The sequence below is a fragment of the Erinaceus europaeus genome, chromosome 1 (assembly GCF_950295315.1).
Source record: "Erinaceus europaeus chromosome 1, mEriEur2.1, whole genome shotgun sequence".
Taxonomy (NCBI): Eukaryota; Metazoa; Chordata; class Mammalia; order Eulipotyphla; family Erinaceidae; genus Erinaceus; species Erinaceus europaeus.
The window spans coordinates 71,889,082-71,912,964 of NC_080162.1; the positions used below are offsets into that span (position 1 = coordinate 71,889,082).

General features: G+C 43.6%; 1 protein-coding gene across 1 annotated transcript in view; it reads right to left on the reverse strand.

Moving 5' to 3' along the window:
* TMC2 (transmembrane channel like 2) overlaps positions 1–23,883 on the reverse strand; it is a 93,354-nt gene that overhangs the window by 26,023 nt on the left and 43,448 nt on the right. The window contains exons 8-13 of the mRNA XM_060201732.1: positions 19,541–19,639; positions 17,616–17,758; positions 13,776–13,923; positions 9,444–9,632; positions 4,437–4,616; positions 2,261–2,410 (exon numbers count right to left, since the gene is read on the reverse strand). Coding sequence (XP_060057715.1) covers positions 2,261–2,410; positions 4,437–4,616; positions 9,444–9,632; positions 13,776–13,923; positions 17,616–17,758; positions 19,541–19,639 — 909 coding nt within the window. The remainder of the gene's footprint in view (positions 1–2,260; positions 2,411–4,436; positions 4,617–9,443; positions 9,633–13,775; positions 13,924–17,615; positions 17,759–19,540; positions 19,640–23,883) is intronic.

The window sequence follows — 23,883 nt, forward strand, 5'->3', positions numbered from 1 at the left end:
GCTTGTATTACTTACGATGTGGTCTATTTACATAATCACTGTTTTACCTGGGTCCCGCCCTGCCTGCAGGGTATTGGTTTAATCCCCACTGGTTAGATGGAAGCTTTCTATGTTCTATTCGTGCTCTTTTTTTGCTCCGCCCCCTCTCCTAGTCATTTCCTTTCCCTTGCCACTTCGGATGAAGAGATGCATAAAAGGCAATGTATCTGATTAATAAACGAGATACTGCTTCCCAGCTCAGCCATGAGTCCCTGGTCATCTCTCTACCACCCGTGAAGCTAGCCCATCCCGGCATCCCCCTCTCAATTTCTCTGTCTCTATCCAATAATAAATGAATGAAGTTTTAAAAAAATCTTAAAAAAAAAAGATGTGTTAGAGGCAGTAACTCTAGAATAGTTATAAGTATAGTTGCTTTTTGAGTTTGAGTTTTAAGAATAGTTTAAATATAGTTGCTTTTTGCCCTCCTGCCCAGTGAGGTGGGAAATTCCTTGCCCTTTTCCCCTCAACAGAACCTAAAAGGCCATCAATTATTTTAACAGACCTCCTCATGACCTTTGCATAGGAATACTGTCACCAGGTAGTTCAAACAGATGGCCTGATGAATTACAAACAGATGGCCGGGTGGTCCCAACAAAGAGCAAAGGAATGTGGTGACCCCTCCCACTTAGGCGGGGACCTATTGGTCTGGTGTGATGTTTAGAACTAGCCCATGCTTTATTCTGAATGGATCAGGCTATTGATAAGTTTGAAATGATTGGATATAGGCTAATAAGGTGATGTGTTCCCCCGTCCCTGAGTGGAGTCTGAATTCCTATAAATTGTGTGGTTTGAGCCTTGTTCAGGGTCGAGCTTGGTAGACTAACACCAGTCACCATCTCGGCCCGGATTGCAATTCGTGAATAAACATCTTTTGCTTCCTTGCAGTGGATGGTGGTTTGATTTTGCTCTTTAACAAGATGGAGGCAAAGAGTGTGAAAGAGACCACAGCGACAAAGCTTCATTTTATGTACTAGAGGCTGGGCTCACTCAAACCTGGGTCAGGCACATGGCAAAGTAGTATACTATCGAAGGGAGCTATTTTGCCAGCCGTTTTCCTGTACTTTAGAATATATATGCTTTGGATAGAGATAGAAATTGAGAGGGGAGAGAGAAATGGAAGGGGACAGACATCTAGAGTACTGCTTCACTACTTGTGAAGCTTCTCCCCTGCAGGTGGAGTGGGGTCTTTTTGTACTGTAACATATACATTCTACTAGGTGCCCCACCTTTTGGCACTGCTCTCATTAAAAAAATTAAGAGGGGGGGGTGAGTAGATAGCATAATGGTTATGCAAAGAGACTCTCATGCCTGAGGCGCCAATGTCCCAGGTTCAATCCCCCACACTACCAAAAGCCAGAGCTGAGCAGTCCTCTGGTATAAAAACAAAATAAAATAAAAATTAAAAGAAAGAAAGACACACAGAAGCCAGGGAAATTCAGCTCCTCTGCACATCAAAAATTATGAAGGTTTGAAGAGTATAGAGGAATATAAACTGGGAGAGAAAAGAAATGGCCAGTTTGAGCCTTCTGTGAAGGAAGTGGGGAAAAAAGGATCCCATGGGTGGACATGGAGCTATTGTGCAAAGCAGTGAGTAATGCAATCACTTCTTTCTTTATCCTCCCTCCATTTAAAATACAACTCTGGCCAGGTGGTGGTGCACAGATTAAGCACACATGTTACCAAGCCCAAGACCCAGGTTCAAACTCCTGGTCCCCACCTGCGGTGGTGGTGGGGGTTTCATGAGAGGTAAAGCAGTGCTGCAGGTGTCTCTCTCCCACACTTTCCCTTTCAATTTCTCTGTCTTATCAAATCAAATTAATAAAAACTAAACAGAACAAACAAACAAATATACTTGGTTAGGACCAGGGGATGGCTAAACAGGTAAAGTACAAGCCTTACCTTGTATGAAGCTCTGAGTTTTATTCCCAGCTCCACTGAGAAGTACCATCAACAGCACTAAGGGAATTCTAGGGATGGTGGGACATTATTTTGGTGTCTCTCCTTCTCAAAAAAAAAATTAGAAAATCAGTCCAGGGAGCTGAGTTAGCAGTACTATACATGCATGAGAACCTTAGTTCATTCTCCAGCATGGAATATGTATCAAAAACATGAAAGTAAAAAAGGTAGAATTTCCCCAAGAAATATTGGCTTGACAATTTTGGCAGCTTAAAAGTGGCAATATCAAGGAAGGCTCAACAAGGGATTGGGAACAGCTACTCACAATGCCCACAGCTGTCTCCCAGCAAGGACCCCGGGGCACATCTGCAGGGTGTAGGGGTGGCCGAGGGATGCTCTCATTCCAACCCGAGGAGTTGTAATAGTTGAACAGAGTCCAGTGTGTGATGTTCTGTATTGTCGCTTCATTGGAAAGCTAGAATGGAAGATGGAAATGGGAGGCTGAAGGGAGCCAGGGCTGATCTGACTCTTTCCATAGTGTTGGGTAATATGCCAGCTCCCCTGGCTTCTGCTTAACCAAGCACCGGTATGCCTGTATAGGGATTGGTTTGATCCCATTCAAAGCGGTCTATTTATATAAATCACTTTTACATTTACATAAAGCACCACACTCCCTCCAGGGCATTAGTGGTTCAGTGGTAGAATTCTTGCCTGCTCCGCCCCCTCTCCTTGTCACACCCTGATTTTCACCAGTCACTTTTCTCTCCACCCTCTCTACATCACATCCTGTTTACACCCTACTTGGAAAGTATATAAGAACAACATTGTTTGTTTTGGTAGTGGTAAGTTGAAGTTGTAGTGTTAGGTTTAGCTTAGCTTGGCTTAGATTGTGCTGTGTCCTGCATGAATAAAGAGATACTGCGTACAACCCAGCCATGAGTCCCGGGTTGTCTGTCTCCTCTCGGGAAGCCAGACCGACACCATAGCAGCAACAATGAATGCACAGCCTTACCACTCCACAGAATCTGACCCCAAAGCCTCCATGTTTTTTGTTTTTTTTTTAATCTATATGAGAGTGGAAAGGGATAGTTGACTGATGTCCTTGGGTTTTTTTCATAAGGTTATTTGTTCCTTAGAGGGGGGTATCCTTATGCCTCGAGAGTGTCCAAACATCATTGAATTACAAGCCCACAGGATGGGTTTCCTGGGAATGTCCCAAACAGGTGGAAGAAACCTCACTGAGTAGGTAGCACTTGTCTTTCTTAGGTGTGATAGGGAAGGTGCTGGCAATGGTAGCTGAGCCCAGTGGATCAGGCAGTGGCCATGGCAGAGTCCTATCGAGGAAGGTCAGCACTGCAGGTGACGACCAGGCAAGCGACAGGGATACCAGCAGAACAGGTTGTAAAACTGAGTAATGAGCAAAGCCAGTTAGGTGAATAGAACATGAAACCAGGAGCTCTGTGTCTTGGCTTCTGAGTCTTCTGAAATTAGGCACATAATGGTCATCCTGGTGTTGGCACATGCCACATGGAAAGGGTGGCAGGACACAAGCCAATTCAAGGGACAGAGATCACATCAAATGGCAGAGGGCAAGACTCCCCTATCACCTGTGCCCCCGAGTCTTCTGCATTTTCTTTAGGGGTCTGACACCTTACTGGCCACCACTGGGGTTTGTTTTTTTTTTCCCAGATGGGGTATCACTGGGGCTAAGTGTCTGCACTATGAATCTACCACTCCTGGTAGCCATTTCTTCCTCTCCCCTCCCCTCCCCTCTCCTTTCTTTCTTTTTTTCTCTTTCTTTCTTTCCTTCTTTTTCTTTCTTTCTTCCTTTATTCCTTCCTTCCTTTCATTCTTTCTTTTTTATTCTTTTTACTTGATAGGACTGAGAGAAATTGAGAGGGGAAGGTGGTAGTATAGGGAGGAAGCAAAAGAGAGACACCTGCAACCCGGCTTCACTGCTTCTGTAACTTTCCTTCTGCAGGTGTGAACCACAGGTTTGAATCTGGGTCTTTGGGAATGGTAATATGTGTGCTCTACTGAGTGCACTACCACTTAGCCCCTAGAAAAATTTATTTTATTTTTTGACTCCAGGGTTATTGCTGGGTCTTGGTGCCTGCACCACGAATCCACTGCTCCTGGAGGCCATTTTTTTCCCTTTTGTTGCCCTTGTTGTTTTATCATCGTTGTAGTTATTATTATTGTTGTTATTGATGTCATTGTTGTTGGGTAGGACAGAGAGAAATGGAGAGAGGCGGGGAAGACAGAGAGGGGGAGAGAAAGAGAGACACCTTCAGACTTGCTTCACCGCTTGTGAAGCGACTCCCCTGCAGGTGGGGAGCATGGGGCTCAAACTGGAATCCTTGTGCTTCCTGCCAGTGCGCGTCATGCCGTTGTGCTTAACGTTGTTGCGCTACCGCCGGACTTCCGACGACGATTTTATTTTAAAAAGGAAATCTGGTGGGCACAGGGGTGGGTGGGAGGGGCGAGTCTGTGGGCTTTACCTTGAGGTGGACATCATCCATGAGGGCCAGGAGAAAAGTGTAGAGGTTCCCCAGGAAAAGGGCAAAGATACGGCCCAGCTGCCACTTCAGCCCAATTCGAGGGTGGTAATTCTCCAGGATGGCGATGGTTTCAAACAGAGGGGGACAAAACATCCCAAGAAGGGACATCACAATTTCCACCTGCAAAATTAGGAAAGCCTGGGTTGCTGGCATCTCTGAGACCATTCACTCACCCTTACCCCAGCCCTCCCAGGGCTATGTATCTCTGCCTCCTTGTCTTCCTCTGCCTCTGGAGATGGCCTGGGGGCCTCAACAACTGGCTAATGAATGAGTACTATTTTTGATTCTTTGAAAATATGTTGGGAAGTCGGGCAGTAGCGCGGGTTAAGTGCATGTGGTGCGAAGCGAAAGGAGCGGCGTAAGGACCCTGGTTTGAGCCCCCGGCTCCCAGCCTGCAGGGGAGTCGCTTCTCAGGCAGTGAAGCAGGTCTGCAGGTGTCTGTCTTTCTCTTCCCCTCTTCTCACCATTTCTCTCTGTCCTGTCCAACAACGATGACAACAATGGCAACAAAAGGGAATAAATAAATTAATTAATTAAAAAAAAAGAAAATATGTACTGGTTATTCTTTAAACTTTTATACGTTTAAAAAACTTCAAAAAAAGAGGACTGGGTGGTGGTATACCAGGCTGAGCGCACACTTTACAATGCACAGGGTTAAAGCTCCCAGTCTCCACTTGCAGCGGGGAAGCTTCACATGTGAAACAGTGCTGCAGGTGTCTCCTCTATTCTCCCCTCCCTTTATTTATTTATTTATTTATTTATTTAACCAGAGCACTGCTCAGCTCTGGCTTATGGTGGTACGGGGGACTGAACATGGGATTTTGGAGCCTCAGGCATGAGAGGCTCTTGGCATAACCATTATGCTATCTACCCCTATCTCCCCCCTTAATTTCTGTCTCCATCCAAAAAAAAAAAGGCTTGGAAAAAAGCAAACACTTCAATATAAATATAATTACTTTTTTTTGTTTTAAGATTTATTTTTTTCCTATGAAATAACGAGCAAAACCAGAGAATCTGGGACCTTATATATGCAAGTTCTGTGCTCCCTGCCTTTAAGCTGTATCTTTAATCTATTTATTGTAACCATTGATGCTAGATCTGATTTTGTGATTTATATTTGTCCTCTCACTTCCATATTTCTGTGTCTATCCTGTTTAGATCTGTGTGTGTATGGAGGTAGATTGGTGGGAGACAGATTCTACCTTATTACTTAATTTGTTTAGCTAATGATGCCAGAAAGCCATTTTTTTTTCCTTCTGGGTTTTCTAGGTGATTCTTCTACAGGGCCAATCTGGATTCATTAATTTATCTGTGGCCATAGATTCAGTTGACCATCACTGGTGGCTGATTTATTGCCACCTAGATGGTGATGTAACTGGGTCATGTGTCTTTCATCATGAGGAGCTGGATTGTTCACATGGTAAAGATCTCGAGTTTTTTTTTTAATATTTATTTATTTATTTATTTATTTATTTATTTATTCCCTTTTGTTGCCCTTATTGTTTTTCCCTTGTTGTTCTTATTGATGTCGTCATTGTTGGATAGGACTGAGAGAAATGGAGAGAGGAGGGGAAGACAGAGAGGGGGGAGAGAAAGCTAGAAACCTGCAGACCTGCTTCACCGCCTGTGAAGCGACTCCCCTGCAGGTGGGGAGCCGGGGGCTCCAACCGGGATCCTTAGGCTGGTCCTTGCGCTTTGCAACACGTGCGCTTAACCTGCTGAGCTACCACTGGACTCCCGATCTCGAGGTTTTTTTTTTTTTTTTTTTTTTAATATTTATTTCCTTTTTGTTGCCATTGTTGTTTTTATTGTTGTAGTTATTGTTGTTATTGATGTTGTTGTTGTTGGATAGGACAGAGAGAAATGGAGAGAGGAGGGGAAGACAGAGAGGGGGGAGAGAAAGATAGACACCTGCAGACCTGCTTCACCACTTATGAAAAGACTCCCCTGCAGGTGGGGAGCCGGGGACTCGAACCGGGATACTCCTTGCACTTTGCGCCGTGTGAGCTTAACCCGCTGCGCTACCGCCCGACTCCCTAGATCTCGAGGTTTCAAGGAGAGAAAATTCCTGAGCACCTTTCAAGTCTACCTGTATCACAGCTGCTATTATTCCACTGGCTAAAGTTATTCATATGGCCCAGTTCAGCTGGATTAAGGGATGAGAAGCAGATTCCACCTCTTTATGGGAAAAACTAGAAAATTTACACTGCACATAAATGTGTATAAATTATGAGATGAATTTTGCCAACTACTACAGATGTCAAATTCAAAAAAAGAGATTTATCAATTCAATATAATCACAATAAAACCTTAATGAGTTTTACTCTGTATCTAAATGAAAGAACTTATTCTATCAGATACCATATGAACTATTAAGTTGTAGTATATCATTGTGTGTTAGTGCAAACAGACCACTGGAATAGAAAAGAGAGCCCAGAATCATATCTGTGCATTCATAGATAGTTTATTTATTTAAAAATTTTTAGTAGTTTTTATTTATTGGACAGACACAGCCAGAAATCAAGAGGGTGATAGAGAGGGAGAGAGACAGAGACATCTGAAGACTGCTTCACCACTCACAAGGCTTTCCCCCTGCAGGTGGGGACTGGAAGCTTGAAGTTGGTCCTGGCACATCGTCATATGTGCACTCAACCAGGTGTGGAACCACCCGGCCCCTTGATTTATTTATTTATTTTCAAAGGATTTAATTTATTTATTCATGAAGAATGATAGGGAGGGAAAGAGAGAGAAAAGGAACCAGACATCATTCTGGTACATGCGCTGCCAGGGACTGAACTCAGGACTTCCTGCTTGAGAGTCCAAAGCTTTATCACTCTGCTACTTCCCACACCACCAGTTGGTTTCTGATGTGTACCACTGTAAGGAAAAACTCACCTTTAAAGTAATTGTTGTTGGGACCAGGCAGTGGCATACCTGGTTGAATGCATGTGTTACAATGCACAGGACCAAGGTTCAAGTCCCCAGTTCCCACCAGCAAGGGGAATGCTTCACAAGCAGTGAAACAGTGCTACAAGCAGCGGGACAGTGCTTTGTTTTTCAATCTCTATCTCTTCCCTCTCAATTTCTATTTCTAGACAATAAATAAATAAATTGTTAATATAACTGATTGTGTAGTTGATTGACAGATAAGTTATATTCAACTTCAACTACAAAACTCAGTTCTCAAAGCCTAATAACAGGTGACTCCTTTTTCAAGACATTTATGTCACATAACTGAAAAATGATATAATTTCATTTAAAAAAATAAGTTGTGAGGACTGGGGAGACAGCATAATGGTTAGGTAAAATGATTCATGCCAGAGGCTCCAAGATTCCAGAGGTCCATACCACCACAAGCCAGAGCTAAGAAGTGTGCTCTAGTTTTTTTATTTTTTAAAGATTTATTCCAATGGGGAAGATATAAAAACTATACAAAACTTTCCATAAGCCAGAGCTGAGTAGTGCTTCGATCAAAACACACACACACACACACACACACACACACACACATACACACACTCCAGAGCACTGCTCAGCTCTGGCTTATGGTGGTGTTGGGGATTGAACTTGGGCCCTCAGAACCTCAGGCATGAAAGTCTTTTTGCATAATCATTAAGGAAAAGTCCCAAATGAGCTACCTTGCTGGCCAAACAATATATTAAAACAAATCATTTAGACCAGAAACTATCAGATACTTAGAGGAAAATATTGGCAGAACTCTTTTCCACATACATTTTAAAGACATCTTCAATGAAACGAATCCAATTACAAAGAAGACTAAGGCAAGTATAAACCTATGGGACTACATCAGATTAAAAAGCTTCTGCACAGTAAAAGAAGCCACTACCCAAACCAAGAGACCCCTCACAGAATGGGAGAAGATCTTTACATGCCATACATCAGATAAGAGTTTAATAACCAACATATATAAAGAGCTTGCCAGACTCAACAACAAGACAACAAATAACCCCATCCAAAAATGGGGGAGGACTTGGACAGAATATTCACCACAGAAGAGATTCAAAAGGCTGAGAAACACATGAAAAAATGCTTCAAGTCTCTGATTGTCAGAGAAATGCAAATCAAGACAACAATGAGATATCACTTCACTCCTGTGAGAATGTCACACATCAGAAAAGGTAACAGCAGCAAATGCTGGAGAGGCTGTGGGGTCAAAGGAACCCTCCTACACTGCTGGTGGGAATGTCAATTGGTCCAACTTCTGTGGAGAACAGTCTGGAGAACTCTCAGAAGGCTAGAAATGGACCTACCCCGTGATCCTGCAATTCCTCTCCTGGGGATATATCCTAAGGAACCCAACACATCCATCCAAAAAGATCTGTGTACACATATGTTCTTAGCAGCACAATTTGTAATAGCCAAAACCTGGAAACAACCCAGGTGTCCAACAACAGATGAGTGGCTGAGCAAGTTGTGGTATATATACACAATGGAATACTACTCAGCTGTAAAAAATGGTAACTTCACCGTTTTCAGCCGATCTTGGATGGACCTTGAAAAAAATCATGTTGAGTGAAATAAGTCAGAAACAGAAGGCTGAATATGGGATGATCTCACTCTCAGGCAGAAGTTGAAAAACAAGATCAGAAACGAAAACACAAGTAGAACCTGAAATGTAATTGGCATATCACACCAAAGTAAAAGACTCTGGGGTGGGTGGGTGGGGAGAATACAGGTCCATGAAGGATGATAGATGACCTAGTGGGGGTTGTATTGTTAAATGGGAAACTGGGGAATGTTATGCATGTACAAACTATTGTATTTACTGTTGAATGTAAAACATTAATTCCCCAATAAAGAAAAAAATTTTAAAAAACAACAAATCATATAGTGCAGACTTCCAATAATTTAGTTTAATGTCTGTCATAGGAACAGTGTGATTTTAGTGTTTTGTATGTAACATTAACACAGAGATGCCTTCCTCACCTCATTCCTCTCATACCAGCTAACGTTCTGCATTTTGGAGAATTCCTGGGATCGTTTCACCACGAAGTAAATGAGATAGCCACTTCCACACAAACAGCAGATGATGAGAAAGTTGGCCAGGACTCGAAGAAATCTTGTCAGGTGGATATTTTCTTCTTTGTTACTCTCTTGTTCATCCACTATTGATTCCTTGGTGTGTGAAAGTGAGATGTTAATGATGATGGTCAGGAACCAGTGGCAAACTTTGTTGGGCTCCAGAAAGGATGCTTTTCTCTTTTTCCAGAAGTGAAAAAATACAGAGGGGTTGGTGGAGAGCGCTGCTGCCTTATGGAGAATTTGGTTTTCTCTTTGAAAGATTATATTCTTTTGTTATTGCTATTTGAGTACGGGTAATAACAAAAGACTAGATTAACTGAATACTTATTGGATGTTAGCTGTAATGCTAAACATTTGTCATGCATTATGCCTCTTAATCCCAACAACCAGAACAAGCTGAGTAACTGCTATTACTACTTACATAACAGATAATAAGGCCCAGAGAGATTTCAGTAACTGGCTAGGGTTGTTTAATTTTTTTAAAACTTATTTTTGGGCTGGGAGGTGGTACACCCTGTTGAGTGTACATGTTACCATGCACAGGACTGGCGTTCAAGCCCCCAGTCCCCACCTGTAGGGGGAAACTTCACTAGCAGTGAAGCAGTGCTGCAGGTGTCTCTCTTTCTCACCCTCTTTATCTCACCTTCTCTCTCTACCTAATAAATAAACAAATAAAGAGATCTAAAAACAATGAATAGTGTATAGCAGAGCCAGGCTGGAAAACAAGGTCTTCAGCTGGGTGATGGCACACCTGGTTAAGGGCACACAGCACTAATCACAAGGATCTGCTCAAGGACCCAGGTTCAAGCACCTGCTCCCCACCTGCAGGGAGGAATGCTTCACGAGCGGTGAAGCAGGTCTGCAGGTGTCTATCTTCTCTCTCCCTCTCTATTTTTCCTCTCCTCTCAATTTCTCTCTGTCCTAACAAATGAAAAGTAAAAGAAAAAAAAAAAAGGCAGGGGCAGGTGATGGTACACCTGGTTAAGCTCACACATTATACATACAGGTTCAAGCCACTGGCCCCCGCCTTTGGGGGAAAGCTTCACAAGTGAAGTCAGGCTACAGGTGTCTCTCTGTCTCTCCACCTTTCCCTCCCCTCTCAATTTCTCTCTGTTTTTATTTAATATTTAAAAAAAAAGCTGCCAGGAGCTGTGGATTTGTAGTGCTGGCACCAAGCCTCAGATATAACCCTGGAGGCAAACAAAACAAAACAAAACAAAACCCCAAACAAAAAACAAGTTCTCCTTGCCATCTGGAAGGGAACACTCCCAGTCAGCTAACAGCTAATAGGCTCAGGTTCAGGCAGTTGATGCAGAACAGTGCACACAGTTATTACAAAAGATGCCCTGGCAGGGGTGTTGTCTTTGTTTTGAATAGAGAAGGAGCCTCCTTCCCAGACATTCAAAGTGCTTCACAGGCATTGGCCTTCTTTGCCTCTCTCTGATAGGCCTGGAGGAAGAGTGAAAGCCACTACTGGCCATTTTCCCCAGACAGCTCCCCGCTCCGCCCACTATCAAGCCAACTTAACTCTGGGGCTCGCAGAACCCACGCATAAATGCTGAGCACAGCCCTGACCCTGCTGGGTGCACCTGCCATCCGATACAATATCTGTGAGTGGGTGGCAGCAGCCCACACCTCCAGAAACACTGTAAATCTGACCCCTGCTAGGTGCTGGGGCAGGAGTGGGTGGGGGAAGAAAGTCTGACTGAACAGACAGGAGAAGCAGACAACTACTATCAACAACACTTGATGTTTTTCACAGTCATGGGTGGGGTGTGTGTGTATGTGAGATGGCGGGGGGGGGGGGGGGGGGGGGGGCGGGGAGTCAATGCTTGGACATCACAACTCCTGCCTTCACTTAGCTGCTTACCCTCTAGTTTTTTTTTTAATTATCTTTATTTATTTATTGGATAGAGATAGCCAGAAATTGAGAGGGGAGGGGAGGTAAAGAGGGAGACAGAGACACCTGCAACACTGCTTCACCACCTGCAAAGCCTTCCCCCTCCATTTGGGGACTGGGGATGTGAACCCAGGTCCTTGTACATTGTGCTCTCAACTAGGTGCGCTATCACTAGTCCCTGTATTTTTATTTTTATCGTTTTAGACCCTGCAAGTCACCTCTCTGTAAAAGAACAAATGAGCTAATTAAGTGTACAGTGGCACAATACTGTTTTATTTATTTATTGCTGTGCTGGGGCTTTGTACACATGCAATTCCCATCACTCTTGGGTAGGAGTTGTCATCCTTCATTCTTTTTATTTCATATATATAAAGAGATATAGAGAGGGGCATGCGAGAGAGAGCAAGAGAGAGAGAGAGAGAGAGAGAGGGAGATACATCATATCACAGTACTTCTTTACATGTGCCACTTCCCCTGGTGCCTTAGTGTCATGTGCTTGGTGTCAGGGCTTGAAACCAGGGCCTCACACATGGTAAGGCAAGATCCTGCCTAGTACACTGTCTGTGGCCCCTGCACACTTGACTGATGCTTTTATTCTCACACCCACAGACCAGGATTAACTGTCTCCTAGGCATTCCAATCATTTGAAGGAACTTTATTTAAATAAAAAAATATGTATATATATTATAGAGACAGAGAAAAGCAGAGTGGGGGTGGGAGAGAGAGAGAGAGAGAGAGAGAAATAAAGAGAGACACCTGCAGCACTGCTCCACCCCTTCCTTATGAAGCTTGGCCCCTGCAGGTGGGGACCAGGGCCAACTTGGGAAGCTTTAAAAGAAAACTAATGCCAAGGGAGTCAGGTGGTAGTGCAGCGGATTAAGTGCAGGTGGCGCAAAGTGCAAGGACCAGTGTAAGGATCCAGTTTGAGCCCCTGGCTTCCTACCTGCAGGGGAGTCGCTTCACAAGGGGTGAAGCAGGTCTTCGAGTGTCTCTCTTTCTCTCCCCCTCTGTCTTCCCCTCCTCTCTCCATTTCTCTCTGTCCTATCCAACAACAATAACATCAATAACAACAACTATAACTACAACAATAAAAAAAAATCAACAAGGGCAACAAAAGAGAATAAATAAATAAATATTAAAAAAAAAAAAGAAAACTAGTGCCAAGCCCCACCCTAGACCAGTTACATTTGACTCTATAGAGAATGAGGCTCTGCATATTTTAAAAACACTTTAGGATGGTTCAAATACACTTAAAAGAAAACTTCTGGGGGCTGGGCATTGGCACACCTAGTTAAGCACACATGTTACTATGCACAAGGACCTGGGTTCGAGTCCCATGATGTTATGAAAAATCTGTTACAGCTTCCCAGTGATACAGCTCAAATTAGCCAAGAATGTGAGGGCAGGGAATTACAGTTATTTCATGGCAACGATCAGGCTTGTTCCTACCTTGCCTGATCAACTCGTCCGCTTTGCCAGCCACCTTTTACACTTTCAAGCTGGGTGCAGTGTAAGCTGATTGGTTACAAACAGGATCTAAAAGGGAGCATGCTGACTGGTTACAAACAGATTCAAAAGGGCGCTAGCTGATTGGTAAAGAGTCCCCCAAGGTTTACAGATGGGTTACAGACACAATCCACCAAGGTGCTCAGATTTTCCAAACTGATGCCTCCAATGAGCCCTTCTCTAGTCAAAAAACAGTTCCATGGGGACACAGCATCTCACTGTCCAAGCTGCCTTTCTTGCTGGCTCCCAAATCTCTACCCATAGGGTAACAATGGTGGGGCCCAGCTGCGAGAATTCTTTCCCAAAGGCTTGAGAGCTAGGGTTATTATGGTCCTGGAATAGCTCTCATCACAAATTACTTGGCGGCCTTTGAGGTCATGCAATGGATGACCTGTACTCTGAAGCATGAGGCCCCAAGTTTGATTTCCAGTATCAAGTGTGCCAGAATGATGCTGTTTCTTTCTTGTGTTTGTGTGTATATAGAATTTATTTAGGTTTGAATAGAGACAGAGAGAAATTGAGAAGGAAAGGGGAGATAGGGAGAGACAGAGAGACACCGATAGCTCTGCTTCACCATTTGTGTAGCTTCCCCCCTGCAGGGTCCTTGAACCTGGGTCCTTGTGTGTGGTAATGTGCGCTCAAAGGGTGTGCCACCACCCAGCCTCTAAGTGCTGCTGTTTCTTTCTCTCTTTCCCATGTTAATAGATAACTAAATCTTTAAAAATTATTTGGGGAGCTTACTTTCCATGCTGAGGTGGGAGAAGTTCCCCAATGACTGGAGGAACCCCAAGTATTCTCAGGAAGGAACTGGCCCTGGGGGGACTGGCTACCTTGAAGCTGGTGGTGATGGAGGCATATTTGTTGTCAGCTGTTTCTGAGTTCCCGATCAGGTAGTCCCAGCTGGTGAACATCTTGAAGCTGAATGTGAAGTTGTCGCTCTCCCCCTCACCAGTGCTGCCCTGGGTATTGCTGGCCATCCTGTCGGGAGCACACCAGACTGTTATGTTAGCTCAGGGGGACACTGGCTGGAGCTGGGCTTGAACATATAGCAGACATCCAGTGAGGGGAAGAAGCCAGACAGGACACAAGGCCAGACAGACAAGAATCAGACTAATGGCATGGAATGTCAACCCTTCAGCCTTATTACTCGGGTGAGACCTTTCCTTTCTCATAGGACCCCTTAATTCCATTTCAGGTAGTTCACTTTCTAACAAACCCCCAAAACCTAGATTTAGACCAGGTCCCATGAGATTATCACACAGGCATGATGGGCCTAGACCTCTAACAGATCCCTTTCTCCACTGCCACTGGTCATCTCCATCAGGAACAACATAATGGACCCCTTTGTGGACCCTTATAGTACCTTTCCCTCAATATGGATCAACAATGGTAGAGAATGTTCCACCCTCTGAAGGGAGGTTGGGCAACATACTCTACCACTCAAGGAAGATAGGTCCTGAAATTAGTGTAGCCTGGAATGTTCCTAGCCATGACCACAGAATGTGAGCTCAGACCTACAGGGATACAGAGATTACATAGGCTCCTGTGATGAATAGGGGGCCCAGATCAAATCAATGGGGTTTACAGTTAATAATATTTATATACTTTTCCCATATTTGGGAGCCACTCTCTTCCCTGACCCAGCTTTTTAGTCCTTTTTCCAACTATGACACCATCTCCCCAGACAATAACCTGTGTCCACCTGCATATTAGCTGTCAGACTCAAGTAAAACATAGTAAGGTCATGGGCCCCCTGTAATATACCTAAGATAGACCTACTAGTTTTTTCCAAAATGGAGAGCCCCAAATCTTCCTCTGCAATATTCGTGCCTTTAGGTTTATGATTAGTCAACAATTTGTTCTGCTATATATCTTAATTCTTTTTCAGCTACCAGGTTCCAGATGCTACCCTGATGCCAGCTTGACTTCCCAGGGCAGATGACCCCACCAATGTGTCCTGGAGCCCTGCTTCCACAAAGCCCTGCCCCACTAGGGAAAGAAAGAGACAGACTGGGAGTATGGATTGATCTGCCAATGCCCATGTTCAGCAGAGAAGCAATTACAGAAGCCAGACCTTCCACTTTCTGCACCCTATAATGATCCTGGGTCCATACTCCCAGAGGGATAAAAAATAGGAAAGCTATCAGGCGAGGGGTTGGGATATGGAGTTCTGGGGGTGGGAATTGTGTGGAACTGTACTCCTGTTATCCTATGGTCTTTTCGATATTTCCATTTTATAAATAAAAAATATTAGATAAGGAGAGGGGCAGGAGAGGGAACGAACCAGAGCATTACTTTGGTACATGTGCTGCTAGGGAATGAACCCAAGACATCATGCTTATAAGTCCAATGCCTTGTTCACTGCACCACCTCCTGGATCACTATATATAATTTTTAATGCCACCAGGGCTATGACAGGGCATTTTGCATTAAGAAAACAATAGACTTGACTATTTCACATTAAGAGAGCACTAGACCTAACTCGGAGGCAGCAAATCTTCACTAGAGAGCACTGAATAAGACATGGGGATGGTTTATTCTATCGTGAACCATATTTAAAAGGGGCTATTTTGGAAAGAAAAGAGAACAGGCAAAGAAATAATACCTGAGATATACAATTTAGCATTTATTTGTGCAAGAAATGTATACTTTACATAAACATCTATTATAATTATATCTAAAAAAAGAGGCACGACATAATAAAAGATAATTTCCTACCACAGTGATAGATAGAGACCATAGTTGGGACCAAACAGGCACCATGGTTAATCATAGTCATCTGTGTTCATTTAGGCCACAACACTCTCTCTGAGTGTGTGTGTGTGTATAATTTTTATTTTGTAGAGCCAGGGTTTTACACATAAACAATTTCACCAATTCCAGGCTGACTTTTACATTCATATATACAGAGAGAGAGACAGACAAGGTGGGGGTGGCCTGGGAGGTGGCACAATGGATAAGGTATTAAACTCTCCCTGAGTTTGACCCCTAGTATTATATGTGCCAGGGTAATGCTCTGGTTCTATTTCTACCTTTATCTCTACCTCACATAACTAACCAATTAAAAAAAATTTTTTTTTTTGCCTCCAGGGTTATCGCTGGGGCCCAGTGCCTGCACCATAAATCCACTGCTTCTGGAGGCTATTTTTTTCCCTTTTGTTACACTTGTTTTATTGTTGTGGGTATTATTGTTGTTGTTGTTGCTGTTATTGATGTCATTGTTGTTGGATAGGACAGAGAGAAATGGAGAGAGGAGGGGGAGACAAAGAGGGGGAGAGAAAGATAGACAACCGCAGATCTGCTTCACTGCCTGTGAAGCAACCCCCTGCAAGTGGGGAGCTGAGGGCTCAAACCAGGATCCTTACACTGGTCCTTGCGCTTTGCACCATGTGAACTTAACTGCCGGACCCCCCACCCCATTTTTTTTATTACCACTAGGGTTATTGCTGGGGCTTGGTGCTAGTATTACAAATATACTCCTTCTAGTGGCCATTTTCTTCTTCTTCTTCTTTTTTTTTTTTTTTTAAATTTGATAGGACACAAAGGTATTGAAGAAGGGTGGGAGAGATAGAGAGGGAATGATAAAGATAAACACATGCAGATCTGCTTTACCGCTTGTGAAACACCTCTGGGTCCTTGCACATGTGTCCTTAACTAAATGGAACACTGCCCAGTCCTATATATATATGTTAGAGACACCACTGCATTTGGAGCATCACCTGGTGCCATGGCACCTTCCAGGGAATGCTGGGATTGGAATGTGGGCCATACATATGACAAGGTACTCACCCTGTTTGATGAGCTAACTCTCCAGTTTCTCATTGCTTATATTTTGATAAGTACCAGTCTTGGCTCTCCTATTTAAGTTAGAGTTATAGAGAAGATCTCCCCTGAAGCAGCAGAATTTTGGGAAAAACAGAAAACAGGTCTCACTAACTCCTTAAAGCTTACCTTACTGAGTACTATGTCCTTCCTTCAAGTTGCATAGACCTTCTAACATTGGAAGTCACCAGGACCTTTCCACCTGTTCCCGTTTTGTCTAAAATACTGCACCCTGCAAGTTCATCGTAGCTGGAAGTTCTCAGCATGTCTAAAGAATTTTTTTTTGCCATTTAAAAATGTTTATTATTTATTTTACCTGATAGGAGAGAAATTGAGAGGGGAAGGAGAAATGGAGAGGGAGAGAGATACCTAGAGCAAAGCTCCACCATTTGTGAAACTTCCCACCTATAAGTGGGGACTGGAGGCTTGAACCTAGGTCCTTGTGCATTTTTTTGCCTCCAGGGTTATCTAGACACCTGCAGACCTGCTTCACCACTTGTGAAGTGACCCCCCCTGCATGTGGGGCACTAGGGGCTTGAACCAGGATCCTTGAGTTGGTCCTTGTGCTTCAACTGTGTGTGCTTAACTCAGTGTGCCACCTGGCCCGCTGGTCCTTGTGCATTGTAACATGTGTGCTTGACTGGGTGCATCACAGTCTAGCCCTAAAGAATTTTTTGTCTTGTTTTCTCACAAGTTTCTGCATTACATTGTTTATATCTTTTATGTATTATAAGCCCCACTTGCTTTCTTTACTCACTTCTTTCTCTCAGAAAGAAAGTAAGTAAAGCAGACACAGAATGGTCATGGGAAGGAAGTTAACATCCTGTAAGTTGAGAAGTTGAACTTACGATCGAATGACAATCATCAGGCTGTAGCCGAACACGCTGATCCCCACCATAAAGTAAGCCATGGGCAACCTGTACCTCAGCCACCCAATGGTCCTCTGGTTGTTGTAGTAGCCATAGAAGAGAGCAGAATATTTGATGTAGCCCTGTGGGACAGCAAATCAAACGCTCTGGGTTTGTAAGCTCATGCAGGCACTCGTCAGGCATTTCCGCTCCCTCAGGGATTCCTTTCTCAGGGTGGTTAGTGGGAGTCTGAAGGGAAGAAGAGTTGTGCATGTTTCTCCTCAGCACATTATCCTGTGATTCAGAGTCTACCTATATTATATCACCATGACCTTCTTTCTCTCTCTTTCTCTCTTTAATTTTTTTAAGTAATTTTATTTATTTGAAAGAGACAGCCAGAAATTGAGAGGAAGGGGGAAATAAAGAGCAACAGAGAGACACCTGCATCCCTGCTTCAGCACTCATGAAGCTTTCCCCCTACAGGTGGGGACTGGGGGCTTGAACCTGGGACCTTGCACACGGTAATGTGTGCACTCAACTAAGTTCAATACCACCTGCCCCCCTCTTTTTTAAAAAAACATCTATTTATTTTATTATTAGATAGACAGAGAGAAATTGAGAAGGGAGGGGGAGATAAAGAAGGACAGAGACAGAGAGACACCTGAGGGGGAAAGCCTCATGAGTGGTGAAGTAGGGCTGCCCATTCACAATGCTTTTCTCCTACAGGTGGGGACCAGGGGCTTGAACCTGGGTCTTTGCACACTGTAATGTATGTGTTTAACCAGGTGTACCACCACTTGACCCTCTGTCTGAAATGGAGACAGAGGATGGAGTGGGAGTGTTGTTAAATTGGAGGTAAAATTTTGGATAACTAGTGTGTGTGTGTGTGTGTGTGTGTGTGTGTGTGTGTACATGTGAATGTACTCGTATATGGACACACATTTGTCTGCTGCAATCACCTGTATATATAACTCCAGTTTTTTTTTAAAACAACACTTCTCTAACCTAACTCCAGTTTTTTTTAAAGTATTTTACTTATTGTATTTTAATTCAAGGGTTACAGAGATAAAGACATAGAGAGAAACACCAGCATTCTACTCAACTGGCTCTTGGTGGTGCTGGGGATTAAACCTAGGAGCTTGGAGCCTCACACATGAAAGTCCTTTGCAGAACCATTATACTGTCTCCCCAGCCCCCATTTAAAAAGTTATCTTTATTTATTGGATAGAGACAGCCAGAAATTGAGAGGGAAGGGTGAAGAGTCAGAGGGAGGAGAGACAGACAGATACCTTCAGCTCTGTTTCACCACTTGTGAAGCTTTCCCCCTGCAGGTGGGGACTGGGGGCTTGAACCTGGGTCCCTGCAGTCTGTAATGTATGCACTTAACCAGGTGTGCCACCACCCGCCCTGCTACACCCCCCCTCCCCCTTAAATGTAGGAGACTGTGGTGAGGAAGAGGGAGAAGTGCAGGATGACTCTGGGGTTTCAGACTTGAATGACTGGGTGAACTGTGACTCCAGTAAAGGAGTTGGGGGGAAGGAGATGGATTTGACTGGGTAGGTGTTAGGTTTGAAGGGTAGGTAGGATATTCAGTCAAAGTTGCTGTGTGAAGTATAGGGAAAGACTGCTGTGGCAGTAGAGCTGGGGTCTTGATGATGCAGGAGAGAAAAGCATCCTGTAAGATCACTATGCATAGAGCTGGCAGAGTGAGGTGCGCAGTGACTTCATAAGGGACTCATGTGCCTCAGTGTGTGTGACTGGAGGGAGGTTTGTTCCTACGAAGGGACCTAAGAGGACAGTTGAGAGATGTGGTTGGTGAGCTCAGTTTGTATAGTGCCAGCTTTTTAGCAATTAAATTAGACATTTCACACCTAGGCCTCACAATTATAAGGTGGGAGTATATATTGGTATATTGGCAATGGTACCTCAAAATCCCAAAGGACAGAAAAATCCATGGCTTTTTCTTCTTCAGCCCGGGGTACTGTCTTTCTAGGTATACTTCCATAAGGCACACCCATTAGCACCTGGTTAAGAACAAGACAAGACAATCTTATGTGGAAAGAATACAAATACATGGACACTACAAAGCTGTATTGGGTAAAGTGGTTTCCTGCTCAGAGCACTAACCACTTTCCTGATTTCATAAATATCATGCACTTAGAGAAAACATGAAAAAGTTCAGAAAAGTATCTCTACCTGACAATGTCAGCTGGGAATAGTAGAATCATGCATTGCAGGAGGCCTCAGTCTCACACACACACACACACACACACACACACACACACACACACACACACACACACACGCTTGCTTCAGAAGAACATTTAAAAAATGACCCACTACTCCACATCCCAAAGATAATGGTTGCTACTAGGTTGTTGGAAATGTCATAATGCATATTTGCATAACTTTCCCCACAATCCAGTAGATATTCATATAATTCCTATCACTTATTTCTGAATTTTACATGCATTTAGTCTGGTTATTTATTATTTTGTTGCTGGGTCTCCATGCCTGAGCTATTCCACTATACCCACTGGACACTTTCATTTTTCTTTTAATTTGAGAGAGAAAGAGAGAGAGAGAGAGAGAATACAGCAATGCTCCACCATGGAGCTAGTTTCTTGTAAATGATAAAGCACTGAAGCCACTGGGCAAACTATCTCCCAAGTCCCTATATTTATCTTAATATACTTCTTTTCTCACCAAAGCACCACTCAGATCTGGCTTATGGTGCTGCCAGGAGATCTTAGGCATGAAAGCCTTTTGCATAACTATTATGCTTTCTTTTGTGCTCTATCTTACACACACACACACACACACACACACACACACACACACACACACACACACACACACACACATTACTATTTTACCAGAGCACTGCTCAGCTCTGGCTTATGGTGGTGTGGGACATTGAACCTGGGACTTCAGAGCCTTGTGCATGAGAGTCTCTTTGCATAACCATTGTGTTATCTACCCCCACCCTATAAAATGATTTTTAAGAAAAAATGCAAAACAAAAACAAATCCCCAGTGTAGCTAAGATTATTTAATTTCCTCAAAATACTGGCTTTCTGGAACTCTGTATAACAATGTCTCTTAGGCCTCCAACATTTAAACATACTTTTAAAAAATTTTTATTGGTGATTTAATAATGATTCACAACAACACTGTAAGATAACAGAGGTACAGTTCTATACAGTTCCCACCACCAAAGCTCCATATCCCATCCTCTCCACTGGAAGTTTCCCTATTCTTTATCCCTCTGGGAGTATGGACCAAAGATCTTTATGGGGTGCAGGAGAGAGGTCTGGCTTCTGTAATTGCTTCTCTGCTGGACATGGGTGCTGACATTTCCAATGAAGAACGGGGACACAGAATTCTAGTGGTGGGAACAGTGTAGAATTACACTTCTGTTATTTCATAATTTTGTAAATAAATATTGTCACTAATAAAAAGAAAAAATAAAGAAGGAAAGAAAGAAAGAAAAGAAAAAGGAGGAGGGAGGGAAAAGAAAAGAAACATAGATGAAGCAGACCAGGTGGTGGTTCACCTGATAGAGCACATGCATTATCATACATAAGGATCCAGGTTCAAGTCCCCAATTCCCACCTGCAGGGGGGAAACCGTGAGTGGTGGAGCTGTGCTACAGATATCTTTCTTTTGCTCCTTCACTCTGTTTCACACTTTCTATCTCTCATTCTCTATCAAAATAAACATTAAAAAGTAAAATAAAACAGGAGTCAGGAAGCTGTCATAGAACAAGTAATAAGTGTAGAAGGAAGAAAATATAAAAGACATCCACACTATTTATACATTTTTTATATTTATTTATTTATTTATTTATTTATTTTCCCTTTTGTTGCCCTTGTTGTTTTTCTTTTTTCTTTTTTCCTTGTTGTTTTTCATTGGTGTTGTAGTTATTGTTGTTGTAGTTATTATTGTTGTTGTTGGATAGGACAGAGAAATAGAGAGACGAGGGGAAGACAGAGAGGGGGAGAGAAAGATAGACACCTGCAGACTTGCTTCACCTCCTGTGAAGCGACTCCCCTGCAGGTGGGGAGCCAGGGGCTCGAACCGGGATCCTTATGCAGGTTCTTGTGCTTTGCGCCACGTGCGCTTAACCCACTGCGCTACAGCCTGACTCCCAGGCATCCACATTATTACCCTGAAAGTTAAGGAAGTCAAACTGCTTGATGTGTGCTGGGTGCTAGCCCCCAGCAGTTCACACAGGAGTGCTTTAATCACATTTACATCCCAGTATGGTTCCGTAGCCCCCATGTCCACTTGGTCGATTCCAAATTATATTCCTCCATGAGGATAATTTCTGGAACCATCCGTTCCACCCCGCTTCCATGGCTGCCAGTTCTTAGCAACATCGCCCGGCCAGATATTCGTCGGGATGCGGCATCATCTAAGATCATTTCCCACGTCTACGCTCGACCGGACCTGCCAATATACGCTGATATCTTCGCCCACCCTGTCCAACGCTTGACGTCTCGTCACCCAATCTGGTTCCCTATGCCTACACTGAACTTCTCTGTTCCAGACTCTTGGAAACAGAGTTGGCAGTCAGCTGAGGTAAAGAACAAACATCTCATCACAGACCCCTGCAAGCGTCAACCCGGCTTTGACCTAGCACGTTATGATTGGGCCCTCCTCAATCGCTATCGAACAGGCCATGGCCGGTGCGCCACTATGTTCCATCGCTGGGGAGCCAGAGACGACCCGAACTGCCCCTGCGGCTACAGACAGACTATGACCCACATAGTCAACGACTGCCACCTCTCCAGATTCAAAGGAGGTCTCGAAACTTTACATCAGGCTCAACCTGACGCTGTTGACTGGCTACGGAAGAAGGGCAAACGCTAGAAGAAGATTTACATCCCTGGGAAAGACCCAGGACTACACTCTGCACACCTGAGTTCTCAGTCCCCACAAATGTACTAGGTGACTTTGCACAAGTCGCTTCTCTCTCTCTCTCTCTCTCTTTCTTTCTTTTTCCTCCAGGGTTGTTGCTGGGGCTCGGTGCCTGCACTACGAATACAATGCTTCTAGAGGCTATGTTTTTCCCCTTTTGTTGCCCTTGTTGTTTATCATTGTTGTTATTATTGTTGTTGTTATTGCTGTCACTTTTGTTGGATAGGACAGAGAGAAATGAAGAAAGGAAGGGAAGACAGAGAGGGAGAGAGAAAGATAGACATCCGCAGACCTCTTCATCACTTGTGAAGCGACCAGGGCCCCTGTAGGTGGGAGACAGGGGCTTGCACTGGGATCCTTGTGCTGGTCCTTGTGCACTTAACCCACTGTGCTACCACCTAATCCCCTCGCTTATTCTTTTTTTAATATTGAAGTAACTCATTTATAGGTAAGTTATACATATATTGATAATAAGATTACGTGTGGGAGAATCATGAGCACCATTCTAATGCAAATTTACCAGCTGGTAGCACCCCTGGTAGAACCTGGGTTCAAAAGCCCCTGGGTCCCCACCTGCAGGGGAGAAGCTTCATGAGAGTTGAAGCAGTGCTGCAGGTGGCTCTCTTTCTTTCTCCCTCTCTGTCCCCCTGCCCCTCTCAATTTCTGTCTCTATTAAGAAAAAGAAGAAAAGGGAAAAAAATAATGGCTTCTGGAAGTGGTGGATTCATTGAACACCAGTGATAACCCTGGTGACCCCCCTACCTCCCAAACAAAAACCAACCAACCAAACAAACAAACAAAAAACAAGGCAGGGACAATAGTATAATGGTTATATAAAAAGACTTTTATGCTTGAGGCTCCAAAGTCCCAGGTTCAGTCCCCAGCACCACCATAATCTAAAGCTGAGCAGGGCTCTGGTCTGTCTGTTTCTCTCTCATTAGAATAAAACAAATAACATATACTAAATAATACATAAAATAAAAATTTATCTTATATAAGAGTATGATATAATGTTTTTTTCTCTCTTTTGGTGGGGGATGAAGAAAAAAAATTCCCTGAAATTAAATTAAAAAGTGAGAAAAATAGGGTCCACATCTTTTAAAAAAATATTTATTTATTTATTTATTTATTCCCTTTTGTTGTCCTTGTTGTTTTATTGTTGTAGTTGTAATTGTTGTTATTGATGCCGTCGTTGTTGGATAGGACAGAGAGAAATGGAGAGAGGAAGGGAAGACAGAGAGAGAGAGAAAGATAGACACCTGCAGACCTGCTTCACCGCCTGTGAAGGGCCTCCCCTGCAGGTGGGGAGCCAGGGGCTCAAACCCGGATCCTTAAGCCGGTCCTTT